Below are 16,086 nucleotides of genomic sequence, written 5' to 3' on the forward strand. Positions count from 1 at the left end.
TGTTTTAGAAAAAGTGAACTCTGAAAATTACTCTGAACTTGGAAGCATCCGATAACAACAGCTAACCATGGAAAGAAAGCAAGTGAGACACATGTGACCACACAGACCCTTTTAATCTTAGGCCTAGGTATTGTTGCCATAAAAGGATACCTGGGCAGTCACAAAATATTATTTTTCAGAAGGCTCTGCAATTGTCAAGGACACCAGGATGCAATGTGTGCATTGCACAAGTAGAAATATGCAGAGACCCCCCCTTGAAGAGAATAAGAATGTTTCCTTTTTTGCACATTTCAAATATAGAAGTTTAAGGGGAAAATGGTTTACATTGCTACCTGACATGATCAGAACACTACCATTCCTCAGGTCATTCAGAAATAATTGGATCAATAGAAGCCAAAAAGGAAAGGCCTTCTAAAATGTTTTTACTGATTTACTGCTATGTAGACAGTTCTAATCTGTCTCATCCTGACTTTCACAGTCACTGCCCGAGCTTTTTAAACTCTTGCTGTATGGTTGAAGATACTTTGCATTAGAAAATGTAAATGAAGTTTATTCAGAAGGGTAAATGTGGTGATGAGTGGCCTTTCAGTGACTTCAGGGTGACTCATTCTAGACTTTCAAAACACACATCACAAAAAGCATGCACCGCTATTGATAAGAATAAAAAAGTTTCCTGTAATTTGAAAAAGATGGAAACAATTTATTTATTTTAAGTCAGTACTTGGAAAAGTTGTTAAACAGAGGTCACAGAAAGGCTTAATTCTAGAGAAACGACGTTACACGTTTAGACTGCAGAGGAGAGCTAGTACAATCATGGGCTTCCTTTACAACTGTTCTCAATTGTTTTCACATAGATCAGGGTAGATACAAAGTATCTGAACTGAGTGATGTGAGCCAGGAGGAAACTATGTTACACATTATCCAAAGACATAGGAATGGGTTCTGACCACTAATTTTTTAAAACTCCGACTCAAACCTTAATCTCAGAAGCACCTTTAGATACCTCGCAAAATACTTTATAAAGTCTTAAGGGAAGAAATCATTATCTAAATTTAAACTAACAAGTGGATGTCAAACACAAGAGGGGAAGCAGAGGTAAGAAGAGTAGCAAGGTGACAAAGTCATTTATTTACTGGTATGAACTTTGTTGGTTTGCCTTTTTAATCATTTCTTGGATTTAAGTTCACTATTGGTCAGAGGCTAAAATTTATATTTGTTTTCAGTTCTCTTTAAAAATTGAGTACTCTGAATTACGCAGACATGAAACAAGGAACAGGTTTTTAGGTCTTTGGCTCCAGAATCTCTGTGGAATGGATTATATTTGGCACGTTCACTCAGACTAAACCTCTCAAAACCTACCAAGATTAAGAGCTGAATGCCTTGAATGATCAGGGAAAGAATGGCATTCAATGTATCAACAATAATTTGTTAATTATTATGAAATTATTTTATATTGCATGGAAAAAGCTGCTGTTAGACAATTAGATCCATTATTAACTGTTAGATTTATGTGTTTCCTTTTATCTACCATTGTATTTAACCTAAACTAAAAGTGATCCAAAACAGTGATTTAAATTTAGCATCTGTGTATGTAGTCAGATCAGTGTTTGTGTGGGTGTAATGATACTTCGTATGCATCATAAATTTAAACACCAAGTGTCTTGCACTTCACCCATGAAAAATTTCACAGAAAACTGCATGATTTAGATTAAACCTGAGTATGGCCTATGTTGGTTGACACTTAATCCCTACAACTTCTTAGAAAAGCAACCCTCCCCCTCAAAAGGAAGGACATGTGGTAATTTGACTTCCCCGACACATTTATCAATGCTACAACACTGCCACAAGTGTAGCCATTTGTGATGCTCCAAGTGTAATCTCTTAGCTTTAGAGTGAGACACAGACATTCTATAAATGCCAGTTCCACAGAGTGCATTTAAAGACATTACTACTTGTATTTCAAAGCGAGTCAACCTGAAGGACCCTTTTACAGCCCTGGGCTAGGTCAGAGCAGTTATCACAAAGATGTAAATGACCATGCAACAGAACAATCTGAAAAGGACACAGAGGCAGATCCTCCTCCACAGAGAATTTGCATCCCTCTCTTACAAGTGGGGCAACAGCATTGCTTAGCATTGAGGCTACCTGACACTTCTCATTGTAAGGCCCTGTTTTCATATGCTTAAAAAATAGACATCAGCTATTTGGAATGAAATTTTCTAAATGGGTGCCTGCCTCAGACTGGAAAATTCTGGAAATTTTTCAGCCAAAACAGTTCAGCAGCTAAGGATAAGAGTAGAGAGAAATGTCAGATTTTCCAGTGCTATAATTCTGGAGGCCTTCAAAGCTCTAAAGCAAAACCACCAAACAGCAAGGATTTGTAGCTTGACAGGGAGTAGCTTGTGTGTCAGGAATGTGTCTTATCATCCTTGTGAAAATCTGCTCAGATTAGGCCAATGTATCAGACTTCGAAAAAACCTGCAGACCATATACGCGCAAGGGAGATTCACTAGAGGTTCACATCAAATATCTCAGAGGATTCCAGCTTCACTGAGCATTCTCCATTCCCTCACAGCCACTCATACTAAACCACACTATGTGCATCATCCACACAGAACAAATGGCCAGGCATTGAAACTGAATCCGATCCAGGCACCAGAACTGACAGCTGGTGGCCTGTCTTCCCTGTGACCCTTCTTCTGGTACCCAGGCAGTGTGGAAGAGGAAGTCACTTGTCTCAAACAGATAGGGAACAAAAAGCTAGACCTAAGATATTATGGGGGAATAGATTAGCACATTGAGCCTGAGGGAGGAAGCTGGGACAAAAAAGAAACAAGCAGGGCAAAAAGACTAGAATTTGGAAATAGTTTGGCGGAGCAACCTGAGATTTGACAATGAGCTAGGATGAACGTTTGGAATGGCTAGGTAGACTGGAACAAGGAGCAAGTGGAGGCAAGAAAACAAATCAGATAAAAAGCCTGGAGGTGGGCAGGAGAGGTCTGCAGTTGCTTGCTAAGCAGTTAACCAAGTTAGCTAGCCAAGGTGACTAGAGACAAGGAGTGAGGCGACTGGGATGGCTAGCTGAGCACACTGGGATGAGGAGTATGGAGAAGTAATATTAGGAATTACTAGGCAAGAAAATTGATGGGAAAGAGAATGGGATGAGGAGCCAGGTAAAAGTAATTTTTGGATAGGAAGAGGTCAAACACACTGAGCTTTCAGACTGACTGGTTGCTCAAGTTTTACTCTAGCTTCAACTTTACCGGTTATTTGAACAAATTGATCTTTAAGCTACAAGGCCAAGGAAATACAGTTCTGATTCTGCAGCAGGCAGTGTTTGGATTTGAGTCAAAATTAACTGTCTTCTTCAAAGATATTGAGATGGGAAGACTGGCACATTTTGAAAGATTAAGACTGTTTCATGATTTGGATCAGAAACAGAATCCAAATAACAGCCTTGATTTGCAGCAGCTTGCTAAGTTTGTTTGAGCTCCTGATGGCATTCAAGTCTCATTTTGTTGACTTTTGCAAACAAACACAGTGCTCTGTTTAAGTTTATGATTCGTCCACATAAAGTGTCCATTGAAGAACTGGATTTGACAGTCATTCCAGGCGTCTCAGTCAGCAATTTGGAAATGGAAATAGCAGATATCAAGGAGTCAGATATCCAGGTGGAAAAATTCGTTATATGAATTCTGATTTAGAATGCCTTGCTTGACAACACACAGAACTGGCAAAACTGCAGAACTGGACTGACATGAAGAAATTGGAGCACAATGATAATCTGAATCTACAAACTTGGAAAAAACTTCCTGTCACATACACCACCATGCAAAATGCGACCTTGGCCTTACTTTCAGTGTTTGACTCCTCCTATATGTGTAAGCAGGCTCTTTCTCATTTGTATCACAAAGGTAATTTGCGCTCCAGATTGACAGATGATTCCCTGAATGCATGTATGAAGCTGAATTTGACCAGTTATGATGTAAAGAAATGTGCAGTAACAGAAGTCCCATTAAAGTCCTTGAATATAATGTTTCATTTATACTATTATTAATCTTGTCAATTATTAGTAATATTAAGCTATATATTTTTAGTCAGGGAAATGGGCATCTTGTACTAGCTCTTTGCTGACAATTTGTTCTGAATTTTTTATGTAGTTTGGTTCTTTGGTTTTGAAAGGGTTGCCGACCCCTGCTGCATGCAGATCTGGTCACCCCATCTAAAAACTATATATTGTATTTGGGAACAGGTACAGAAAGGGCAACAGAAATGATTAGGGGTAAGGAACAGCTTCCATATGAGGAGAAATAAACAACACTGTGATTTGTCAGCTTGGAAAAGAAATAACTAAAGGGTAGGGGGGATATCTTAAAGATCTAGAAAATCATGAATGGTTTGGAAAAATATAATAAGGAAATGTTGTTCACTCCTTCACTAACATAATACAAGAAACTGGCCCAATTAAATTTATAGGCAGCAGATTTAAAACAAAATAGGCAACAAGGGATGGATCATGATGATTGCCTCTTCTATTTATTCCTTCTGAAACCCCTGGCATTGGCCACTCTTGGAAGACAGGATACAAGGCTAGAAGGACCATTGGTCTGACCCAGTATGGCCATTCTGATGTTCTTATATAAAGTTGACATGTATCTGCCCCCTGCTGTAACCAACTAGACCCAACCTTCCCTTCCTCCTGGAGCTCAGAGCGGCCAGGAGTCCTGATGGGGTCTGTCTTTCTCCAGAGTTACAAAGTAAGAATATATATTACAATTTTTAAGCTAACCGGTGTCCCTTAAGTGACTCACCACAAGATGTCAGAATATCCTAGCTGAGTGGGTCTAATATTTAATTGTCTTTTAGATAGGAATTAGATACAGTGCTCCTGTCAACTAATTGCTAAGTTGTCTGCCAAAAAAAAAAATAGAGTTTTCCAGTGCCTTAGTAGCCCTGCATAATGAGGATCTGCTGGGGGAGGGCAGATGGGGTTGGATCCCCACCCAATTTGGTTCGTGGCTTGTACTGAGCATGCTCAGTAACGCTGCTGAAGCCTCTGACCTCAGTCCACCTCCTCTGTGCTCTCACTCTTCTTTCCCCTCCCTCCCCCCATTACAGTATGCAAAGCTCCCCTCCCCTGAAAAATCGGAAATGGCACCCCTGCTAGTCATGTCTTGTCATCCTCTAGTGCTAGTCTAGTTTGGTCTGAGTGGCAGTTCTGAAGGGTCCTACTCTGCTGATGTACCATGTAGTTGTTAATATGATGCCACGATTGAATCTGTCTCTTCCTATTTGCTTTTTTCGCCCAAGGCCTGGAAATTATACACAAGCTACATTGAAAGAACATTAAGGTTGTAAAATCAAGCACTGGAAAGTTAAGATATAAAACAGTATGTAAGAATGTAGTCAGAGATTGCATCATCATACATATGCATAAACAGGCCAAATTAAGACTGTGCATGCAACAGAGATGTCAACAGATAACCAGTTACCCAGTAAGCATCACCCTTACTAGGTGATGCTTACCTAGTAACTATTGACTGGCACTTGGGAGCGGTTCCTGAAAGTGGCAGCCATGCTGACTGAGGCCTGGTCCAGGTAAGATGGAGCCATCCCCACCCAGGATCTTGCTTAATTTGTTAAACCTAACATTTAACAGATTAAACGGGATTTTACATCCTTAGTGTGCAATCTTAATTCTGACATTTCCTAACTTTTGAATGCTTGACTTTGCAACCTTAATAATGGTAATGAAAGGTTTACATATTATAAAGACTACAGATCTTCAACTTCATACAGGCAGAGTTTACTAGCGGAAAAAATAAGCATTTATTCTCCATTACTATTCTATTTTTTATTGTTTTTTTGCTTAAGGTGTTCTGAAACTTGAAATATTAGCAACTCTAAAAGTTAGCCATGACTGAATGATTTAATACCATAAATAAATTATAAGCAGAAGACAACATTCACTTATTTTGGAAAAAAGTGAATGCATCTCATTGAACTCTAACAACAGACATCAAGTAGGCCCACTAAAACAAGGTCATATTTAACAAGTATTTTAATACAGCACAATGCAAAGTGGCTCAGGTAGGAACAAAGAATGCAGGCCATTCCTCCAGAATAGATAAATAACCTGGAAAAGCAGAGAGAATGAAAATAACTGAGGATAATAGGGGACAAACAACTTAACATCAATTCTTATTGTGATGCTGTGGCAAAAATGACTCCTGTGATCACTGGATGCATAAATAGGAATAATGAGTAGTGACAATGTATACTAGGACTTTGCATATAGTTCTGTGTCCATATTTTTAGAGGATCCTGAAAAATTCGAGAGGGTACAGAGAAGAGCCAGAAAAATGGTCTGTGGGCTGGAGAACATGCCTACAATGAGGCTTAGAGAGCTCAATCTCTTTATCCTTGCAAAAATAAATTGAAAAGTGACTTGATTATGCTGTTGAAGTATATTCACTGGAAGAAGTCCCCACCAGGTACCAAACAACTCTTTACTCTAATGGAGAAAAGCAAATAAGAACAATGGCTGGAAGTTAAAGCCAAATTCAAGTTAGACCTACAGCACAAGTGTAAGACAATGTTTTAATATTTGACAACCTAACAAGGGAAGTGCTGAATTCTCCATCACCTAAAGTCCTCAGATTAAGACCAGATGCCTTTCTGGAAGATCTGCTTTAGTCAAACACAACTTATTGGGCTGAATACAGGGGTAATGGTGAAATTGTACACCCTGACAGGAAGCAAACTAGTCCAACTGGCCAATTGCTCAATGCATGCAACTGTGCAGCAGACCTGCTTTACAAAATGGCATTCTCCATGCAACATGACCCCAGTGCATTGTACAGGGGAGGTCATGCTGCACAAAAGATGCCCATTTTGTTTCTGTATGCAGCCTGGAGAGGGGTTGTACAACTACATGCAACTCATGTCAATGATCCAAAGGTACCTTCTGTCCTTAAAATCCATTAACTAAGAGTACTGTGGTTTTACCTGCTTTTTAAATAAAACGTTTACAGTACTACATATGAAGAGTACGTATGAGAAGAGATTGGCCAAAACTCAGCTATTTTCTTGCTATCTTGCTTCAGAGATAAGCAATTCCTTCCCAATACTCATTTTACTTATCTATGCATTTCAAAAGGCACCTATCACTACAATATCTAAGCTCAATATGATAAAACAGATGATTGCTCTATCTTTCAATCATTTTTGTGCCTGCTGTGCTTGAGGAAAATATTCATGGTAAAGGACGCTTTATAAAAAGGCTCTGTTAATGTTATTTGTACAAGACAGCCTATAAAGTTGGTGTCAGCATTGCAAAGAAAATTAACAGATGCTGTATAACTTTCTCATTCTTACAACATGTCCAGGGTGCAGCAAAGGAATAGGTTGGGACTTCAAAAAGGAAAAGTTTGGATTATATAAGTATTGCTAAGGGGAACGGAAAAGCTACAATAGTTGAGAGAGCTAAGAAAGAGAAAAGTTTTGCCACAATAAATTAGACAAAGGTTTTGAAGGCAACATTTCCATAGACACAACTGGGACAATTTGGGAAGTCTGTCTCTATAACTAGAAATTCTGGCTGATATTATGAAGTTGGTGCTACAGAACTGCAACATTGATGCCTCTTAGTAAATATGGGACCCACTATGGGCTGGCAGAGATGTGTCACTTCTCTACCAGCTCAGGGACAATAGTGACTTGTTAGATAAGAATTGTTATCTATCCATACGGAAACACCTGAAACTAGCTATTTCTCCAACTTGCTTGCAGGGATGGCAGAAGTGGAAAAAGTGGAAAATTACCAGCTGAATGACACAGAGGTAACAAGGGAGTTTAAAAAGAATTCATGGGAAGAGATCTGCACAAAGGAAGAGGGATGACAGATTCATCAAAGCCAGAGAAGGTGAACTGGAAGAAGACAGCAAAACTTCAGAACACAAGCCTGGACTCCTCCTCTTCACCCCAATCCCAAAGTATACTTTGGAGTTTACTGAGGAAACTCAGGCAGGGAAATACACATACTTTTTTTTATTTAACTAGATCAATGTCTATCATGCAATTAAATTTAAAAAATGGTTTTAGAACACTGTGCAAATTATCAGTGAATTTCATGTATTGAGCCTACCACAGATCCCAGGGAGTAGTAAACTGTGGACTCACACCACCACCGGCTGGAGTTTTTGAAGAGTTGTTAAGCTGGGCAGTAAAGAGGAGAGTTTGAGGACTTAGCACTAGTTCCAGGGACTGGGCGGAGCGGCGTGTGGTCACTGCTCTCAGGAGACGCATACTAAACAGAGGGTTCAGAGTCAAGAGAATGGGTGTAGAGATACCAGGACAAGAGCAGTGCCTGGACTCTGTTCCAACTTTGGAGGCTTAGAACATCAAGGGGTTCAGTGTTTGGATTCCCTCAGCACTCTGGTGAGTAGGCAAGAGGAAGCTCTTGACTGGAGCTGTGTCAGCAACTCAGAGGGAAGAAAGATGTCCCAGTTAGGACAGAGATTAAAGGGTGAGGTTCACATATGAGAAGATGCAAGAAGGACAATCAAAAATGATACAACAGAGTTAAAATAGGAGAGTTGTAGGTAAGTAATGAGGGTCAGATTTTTGAAAGTAGAGAAATATCTAAAGGGTACATAATGGTCTCTGATAATCCCTAGAGTCCGCAAGTCATCAGGCCATGGAACTAGGCCCCAGGCCCCAGAAGTATGGATTGGAGTGAGGGAGTTGAAAAGGGAACCTAAAGAAAGCACATTCATATATGACAGGAAATAGGGAGAGTAGGACTATTATAAGGAAGATCAAGCAATATACAGCATTTACACTACTGAAATATGGATTTAGGCCAACGCCTACACATCTGGTCACTGGCAGTAGAATTGGTCCTAACAAGAAAGGTGACTGGAATCAAACTAAAACAGATTTTTTTTAAATCTAAGAGGAAGGTTTCCATCTTTGAAACATTCAGTGGTAGTTTACAATACCTAGATGAAATCAACAAAGGCAAATAAGCAAATTCGAAGCCAAGAGGAAATGCATGGCTCCAGGTAACCTGCATGGAAGCAGTAATTAACCTACCAGAAGAATATCTTGACAGAACATAAGGTTTTTATTTATAAAAAGAAATATTCAACAGTACAGCATTACCCGACATTATAGTAGCATAGACATTTCCTTGGGTGAGAAGGAAAAGGGAGCAAATATAAGGGATAATGCTCAGTAAGGATGGGGACAATACTGTGTTACGCATACAGCATTTGTAAGTGTCATTTGTTACCTGGATTTCTAGTTCAGCGATGTGCTGCTGGAGTTCTGCCACAGCTGCTATGCTGTCTGCTTCACGGAGTCTGACTGCCATCACTTCTTCCTTGCTCTGAAAAGAGTTGAATGGGGCTAAGCTGTAAATTCAAGAAAACTTTCTCTGATATTGTGGGTTAGTGAAGGGGGGTAGGAGACTCCCAGAGCCTAGGCTCTGAACATCTACATAGCAATTTTATAACCCCACAGCCTGAGCCCTGTAAGCCCAAGTCATCTGACATGGGCCAACCATGAGTGTTCCACTGAAGCCTAGACATAACTGAATTTATTCCTAGCAAAAGAAACTTGAGATGTCAATCATCCTCCCTGGCCCCCTTCCTCTACTCTTTTGTTCTTTGTCTACTCTTTACTTTGGGAGGGAGGAAAATAAAATCTTAAACACTTTTATTTAAGATTAACGCCCAGAAAAAGAACTAGATTAAGAGTACAAGTGAATTCTTCTCTTAAACTTCAGAAGCTTGATAAAGAATGGACAACACCACCACAAACCATTGTCTCACCTGTTGGCATGTAAAGCACACCCCTAGCTGTGAAAGGCTTAGGCCTTGGTTTTTTTTTTTGTTTTTTTTTAAGTTGAAGGTACACGTTCCCACTGCATGCAAGAGTTTGATGAAGCGCATCCCCACTGGAGTGGCTACCATTGACTTTGACAGCGATGCAATGTGAGTAGCTATCCCATAGTTCCTGTTGCCCCTCTGCATTCTAGGTTAGGCTCTCAGTACCCAATGGGATAAAAACAGTGCAGTGGGTGGTTCTGGGTATATGTTGCCAGCACCCCATAATGTGCTTATCTCCTCCCACCTCCTCTGCTTGAAAGTAATGGCAAAATCTTTTTGCACCCCTTTTTTTCCTGGTTATCCGAGCTGACACCATAGCAAAACAAGCATGGACCCCGCTCAGCAGCAAAGTGCTGTGGTAACCATGGCAAACATCTTACAGCTTATGCTGCAGTATGTCCAGAGTCTATCCAGGGCCCGTCAGAGTGACAAGAAAATCAGGAGGCCATGAACAGACAACTGTTTGAAGCGCTGCATCTATGCTACCCTACAGTTGACCATGCAAGGTAGAATTTACTGTTACTCCTTGTGAAAAGCAGGAGTATTGAAACTGATCTTTAACAGTCCTTAAAGTTGGCAGGATGGGTTTGGTCATGTGGACTCATTTTTCAGAAAAATCTACCTAATGCGGCTAAATTCTACATAAATGCCTACTCCTGTGGAGATTCAGGCCTAGTTTACACTAATTAAAACATTGGCCTTCTTCCAGTGCTAACAAGAGACTCTTGTGAAACATTCTCTTTCTCCTGACTCATGTCACATAAGGCAACTGGCAACGTGGTACCACCATGCTGGATTATCTAACAATGATAAACAAGTAGAACTGAAGTCCTTTTAATCAAGCACCTGATTCATACATCCCAACAGAGTGTCTGAACTTCAGGTTAATAAAAAAAATTAAGATTGTTTAATCTTTCAATTAAAACACTGTGTGTAATGGAAGTTAATTCTTACCACAAAGATCCCTAGATTTATATCATGTAAAATATCTTTAGAAGTCTACAGAATAAGTTTGCTTACATTTGGAGACTGTCACACTTTCAATAGTTTGATGCTTGACATTTCAGTTATTTGAAATCATCCAATAACTATGCTCTTTTTCTCTTTTAGTTATCAGGACTTGGTTAGGTAACAGTACTTCTTGTGTAAAGGTAGTATCAAAGTCAATCCCATTTAAATTTTTATGTTATTTTATTCCAGAAGAGTCATTACGAAAAGCTCATACTATCTACATGTTTTGTTAGTCTTTAAGGTGCATCTAGCCTATTTGTTGTTTTTGAAGTTTTTCCTGTTACAGACTAACTCGGCAACCACTCTGAAGCTTCTAAGTAATTTTCAAGTTGGCCTTATTTGGATCCTGTACACAAAGGACATCAGTTCTTCCTCTATATCACTGTTAGAGCACATTCCGTGGACTCATTTTCTTTCTCTCTCTTTTTTGTGTGGCTATTATATCATTTTTAATTGAACTGCTGTCTTTAGTTTTCAAATTTAGTTACTAGATTGCCATTTTTCTAGTCTTTGTACTCCCTCCCTATTTCTGATACAGTAAAATGATCAAAATTCACTCACAATAACTATGTATTTGTGCTACTGCATTAGTTAGCTGTATTTTTCAAAGTGACAAAAACCATAGCATCTGTCTGACTCTGACCTCATATTTTATTCAGACTGAGGGTCCTGTTCTGCCCCCAGTTACACCCACGAAATCCTATGGAGATCAGCAGATTACCTTAAATCAGAATTTAGCCCTAACAGTACTAGTTAGAGATGTAAAATCCTGTTTAATTGATTAACTGGCTATGTTTAATCAATTAACTGATTAAATGGGGTGCAGTTAGGAGAGGGGGGCAACTCCATCACAGCCCCCACCAAATACCTGCAGGGTGCCCAGGCCCATTGTGGATATGGGCTGCTCTGGATGACCAGAGCAGTCCCTCTCTATGGCAGACATCACCCCCTCCCTGGGCTGGAGCAACTCCCTCCCCATGGCAGGTGGGAGCTGCTTCAGGCCCCACCAATTAACTGGAATTGGTAAGCATCACCTGTTAAGGGTGATGCTTACTAGATAACCAGTTAACCATTCACATCACTAGTACTAGTAACTGGATTCCTTTTAATTTGACTATGATGAATACAAACAGTTCAAGCTGACTCATCATTTAGCCCATGAACTACTGATCAGACAACAGGAGGAACACGCTGACAGACATTTAAAATTCTTGATAAAGTATGAAGTGTTCAGAATAAGTGCGTAAGGTGAGAAGTATGTTCAACTTATTCAAAAACGAGACAAATACACTAATTGTTCATTCCTCAGTTATTTGCCATGAGACAGTACATTACTATGTACAATCGACCAGCTAATTTCTCAGAACCTGCTGCATGTTCCACTTCAGCAGTGGGAAATGTGTCAATAAACAGTAGCTCCCTTCATTAAGAAGCCTCTTCCCAGTATGATATGGCATAGATCAGTGAAGTTTGCTCAACATGACTTATTCTTGGCAAAATTCAAGGAAAAACTGCAAAGCAATAGCATCCAACTAGGAAACAACATTGCAATGGAGTTTTTTATTCCCACCTGACGATCAGGCCAGAAAAATTAGGGTTTGTGTGTGTGACTGAGTGTGAGAGAGTCAAGATAGTTCCTATCCTGATTGCATGACTTAGTATATACTTGAAGGACTTTACATTTGCTCAGATACACAGTTCTCTTAATTAACCCTAATATTATACATTTCTGATGCAATAAGTTTTAGATGAGAGGAGAGGATCTCAGAGAGGTGTATCCAGCTTAAGAACTTACATGCAGGGGCATTCAACTTTGTGAAGCACATGGTAGGGAGGGCCAGCTCTTAACGCTGCATGGAGGACAATGAAGGTAAAGATCAGCCCTGTTTGGTTTTGAATATTAATGAATGGTTGCCCAATGAAACATTTCAACTTGCATTTGGAGAATGAAGATCTGTCAGTTCAGGCCCAAGACATGACACTCCTTGAGGACTTTCTGCAGCCTCTTTTATTCTTCTCCCCTTGCCATGGAGCCCCCACATGAACCCTTTAAACACTTCATTATACCTAGTGCTGAAAACTAACATTATTATGTTTATCATTCCCAGACACAGCAACATATTTCTTGTACCTTTTCATTTCCTAAACTGCCATCTTTTCTTTGACTCAAAAGCATTTCTGTTAGAACCATGCTTAGCAGGCCTCACCTATATTTTATTAGTTGGTATAAAATGAAAATATTTAAGAGACTGTGAGAAACTAGAGGCCCTGATACCACAATGGAAGACCTTTCATTGTATTCCAAAGGGGTTATTTTGATGACTAAATTGTGCTACTAAGAAAACTCCCAGATTTAGATTGTATGAAGACTTGAGGTTTTTCTGGTTACCCATGCAGACATTATAATTTTAATAGCTCTTAACTTGGTTCAAAGAGCCAACATACATGCCTGTCCCTCAGGAAATAAAAGAAAACAGTTTGTGTACATGGGAGACCCGTTCATTTCTCATCTGGAAGACTGAGGCCTTGGGGATATGCTGGGTGTTTACTGGAAAAACAGGAGGGGGAGGCAAATCCTAGCTCTCTCCACAAAAGGGAAGGCTACTGTGAAAACATTATAGTGCTTGGAGGACTTGCCAGTTTCACTTTTTCTGAAAGCATTAAGTTTTAAAATTAACAGAAAACACAGCAGAAAATGTAAGAAGCTACTTGCTATTACAAACTGATTCCAAGATGTTTGCTCCTACAAAATGCCAATTTAAATAGTTACTTGTATTCTTTTACCACCACTCAGGCTTTAACTTCTACTCAAAAACAAATATACACAGTGTGAGAAAGAAGGATACAATCAAGATTATATAAACAAGCACATAATGCATATTTTTAAAGATAACTACACCGAACTTCCCTTCACACTATGCATTATTAGTTAACTAACTTACAGTTAATATCATGGAGACAGTGGGTGTTGGAGGAATGCAAAAAGGCATGTTTGCCCTTATAGAAAGATCAGAAAGGGCATGCCAAACATAAAGCAGTGTGAAAAAGATATGAATAGCTGGAGATATAGGCATAGGATGGCATAGCTGGCAGAGCAGGAAACAAGAGGAACAAAATTGTGAATGGTTTTGAAAGAGCATACAAGAAGCTGAACTAAAAGCTGTGGAAAAGGGGGAGCTAATGGAAGTAATTAAAAAGGGGAGACAGATGTGTTTAAAACAAAAGACAAGGAAGATCCTAGCAGCTGTTTTGTGAATAGCTGTAGGGATGTATGAGGTTGTCAGGGATATCCTAGGAGCCACTAGGGGTGTCTCTATACTACAGGTTTTTGTTTGTTTGTTTGTTTGTTTTTTAAGTGGCCTTTAAAAACAAAAACAAAAAAACTTCCCCTGCATCTAGATTGCTGCCATGTTCTTTTGAACATAAATCGAAAGAATGTGGCAGATTTTTCAGCCACGGAAAATCTTGCTTTATGAGGAATAATGCCTTATTTTTTAAGTGCTCTTTTGAAAAAAGGCGCTATGTAATGCAAACTGTGCTTTTTTTAAAGTACTTGTTGTAGTCTAGACACTTTTTTTCGAAAGAGGCTTGCAGTCTAGACATAGCCTAGGTGAGGTAGGAGATGAGGAATTGATCAAAAGGTTCAGCTATATCGACAAGAAAGGCAAATTCAAACGAGTTACAGAAAGCTCTTCATGGTGCCTGCTTATGTGGGACAAAGCAGAAGGAGCCTAACAAATATCTAGGTTAATGGGCAGTAGGAAAGATGACTATATTGTCAACAGTAATCAAAGGGTAAGTGGGCACAGTAGGGACAGTAAAGATACGGATTTCAGTTTTGGCTATATAATATTTAATTTGGTAGTGCAACATCCAAGATTATGTCAGAAAGACATTGAGATGTGGGATACATTGAAAGAAGTGAATTAAAAGAGGAAATAACTCGCAAACCTACCAGCAAACCAGTGGCAGCTAAAATCATGCAAGAAGCCAAAAAATGTGTAAAAAGAGAACTTGGTCAAAGGAAGATCCTGTGTGTGACAGCCCATAAAATAGGAAGATCCACTGAGAAACAATGAAAACCTGATCAGAGGGTAGAAGAGCTAGGAGAGGGCAAATACTCACGGATGGACAAAATGTTAAGAAGGAGCAAGCAATCTGTTTTATAAAGAAGATAAGGTAGAGCAAGAAATTTTGGTCACAAAAGGACTCAGATACTGGTGAGATTAATTTCAATGGAACAGTGGGTGCAAGTAGGGCTAGAAAAGAAGAATTACAGGCAACAGTAGCATATGGTGCCTTGGAGTTTAGAGAGTAAAGGAGCAGAGATGAAGTAGTTGGAATGGCAGATGGAGTAAAGGGACTGTTTCTTGAGGATGGAGAGACCACAGCATGCTTTTATTGAGGAGAAGCAGCAAGAGGCAAATCAGGGAGGAGTGGGTGTTGGGACAATAATATGAGGACAGCAGGAAAGAGATTATATAAGTGACAGGCTCATGGAGGAAAGGAAGCTACGATGGGACAAGGGAAAAAGAAGGGAAAATTACATCAGAACAGTCCTACTTGAGCAAGTTAATCACGATTGTCTATTAAATATAATTTGCAAATAGGCTTATATGTATGAATGCCAATGTACTGGATTCTACACAAACTCAGATTTGGGCCTGTTTCAAGCTTACATTCAAAGTCACAGTTCACATAATGCACCAGAATTCTGAAGAGACTCAATACAATGTATTTGTACCAAACTGAGACTAACAATGTTAATATGAACTTGACAGATCTCAGACCATTATAAATGTGCATTTGTGAAGCATGTTGAGATAGAAGCCTCATATACCTCTCAGGGTATGTCTACACTACCCTCCTATTTTGAAATAGGAGGGTAACGTAGGCATACCGCAATTGCAAATGAAGCCCGGGATTTGAATTTCCCGGGCTTCATTTGCATAAGACGGGCGCCACCATTTTTAAATCCCGGCTGGTTCGAACCCCGTGCCGCGCAGCTACATGCAGCACGAACTAGGTAGTTCGAACTAGGCTTCCTAGTTCGAACTACCGTTACTCCTCATTCCACGATGAGGATAAACACAAACCTAATTCACAATCTGGATTACAGGATACTCAAAAAGTGCTCTCATTTTATGAAAAGAATGCAGATACACCACATTTTCAAATATTT

The 16,086-nt window shown here is 39.5% G+C and overlaps 1 protein-coding gene across 5 annotated transcripts in view; it reads right to left on the reverse strand.

The window, feature by feature from the left end:
• The window catches only part of EVI5 (ecotropic viral integration site 5), a 130,709-nt gene that overhangs the window by 48,171 nt on the left and 66,452 nt on the right, over positions 1 to 16,086 (reverse strand). For all 5 annotated transcript variants that reach the window (XM_075936544.2, XM_075936541.2, XM_075936543.2 and 2 more), the window contains one exon: positions 9,296 to 9,391. In XM_075936544.2, coding sequence (XP_075792659.1) covers positions 9,296 to 9,391 — 96 coding nt within the window. The remainder of the gene's footprint in view (positions 1 to 9,295; positions 9,392 to 16,086) is intronic.

The sequence above is a fragment of the Pelodiscus sinensis genome, chromosome 9, assembly GCF_052426305.1.
Source record: "Pelodiscus sinensis isolate ZL-2025 chromosome 9, ASM5242630v1, whole genome shotgun sequence".
NCBI lineage: Eukaryota > Metazoa > Chordata > Testudines > Trionychidae > Pelodiscus > Pelodiscus sinensis.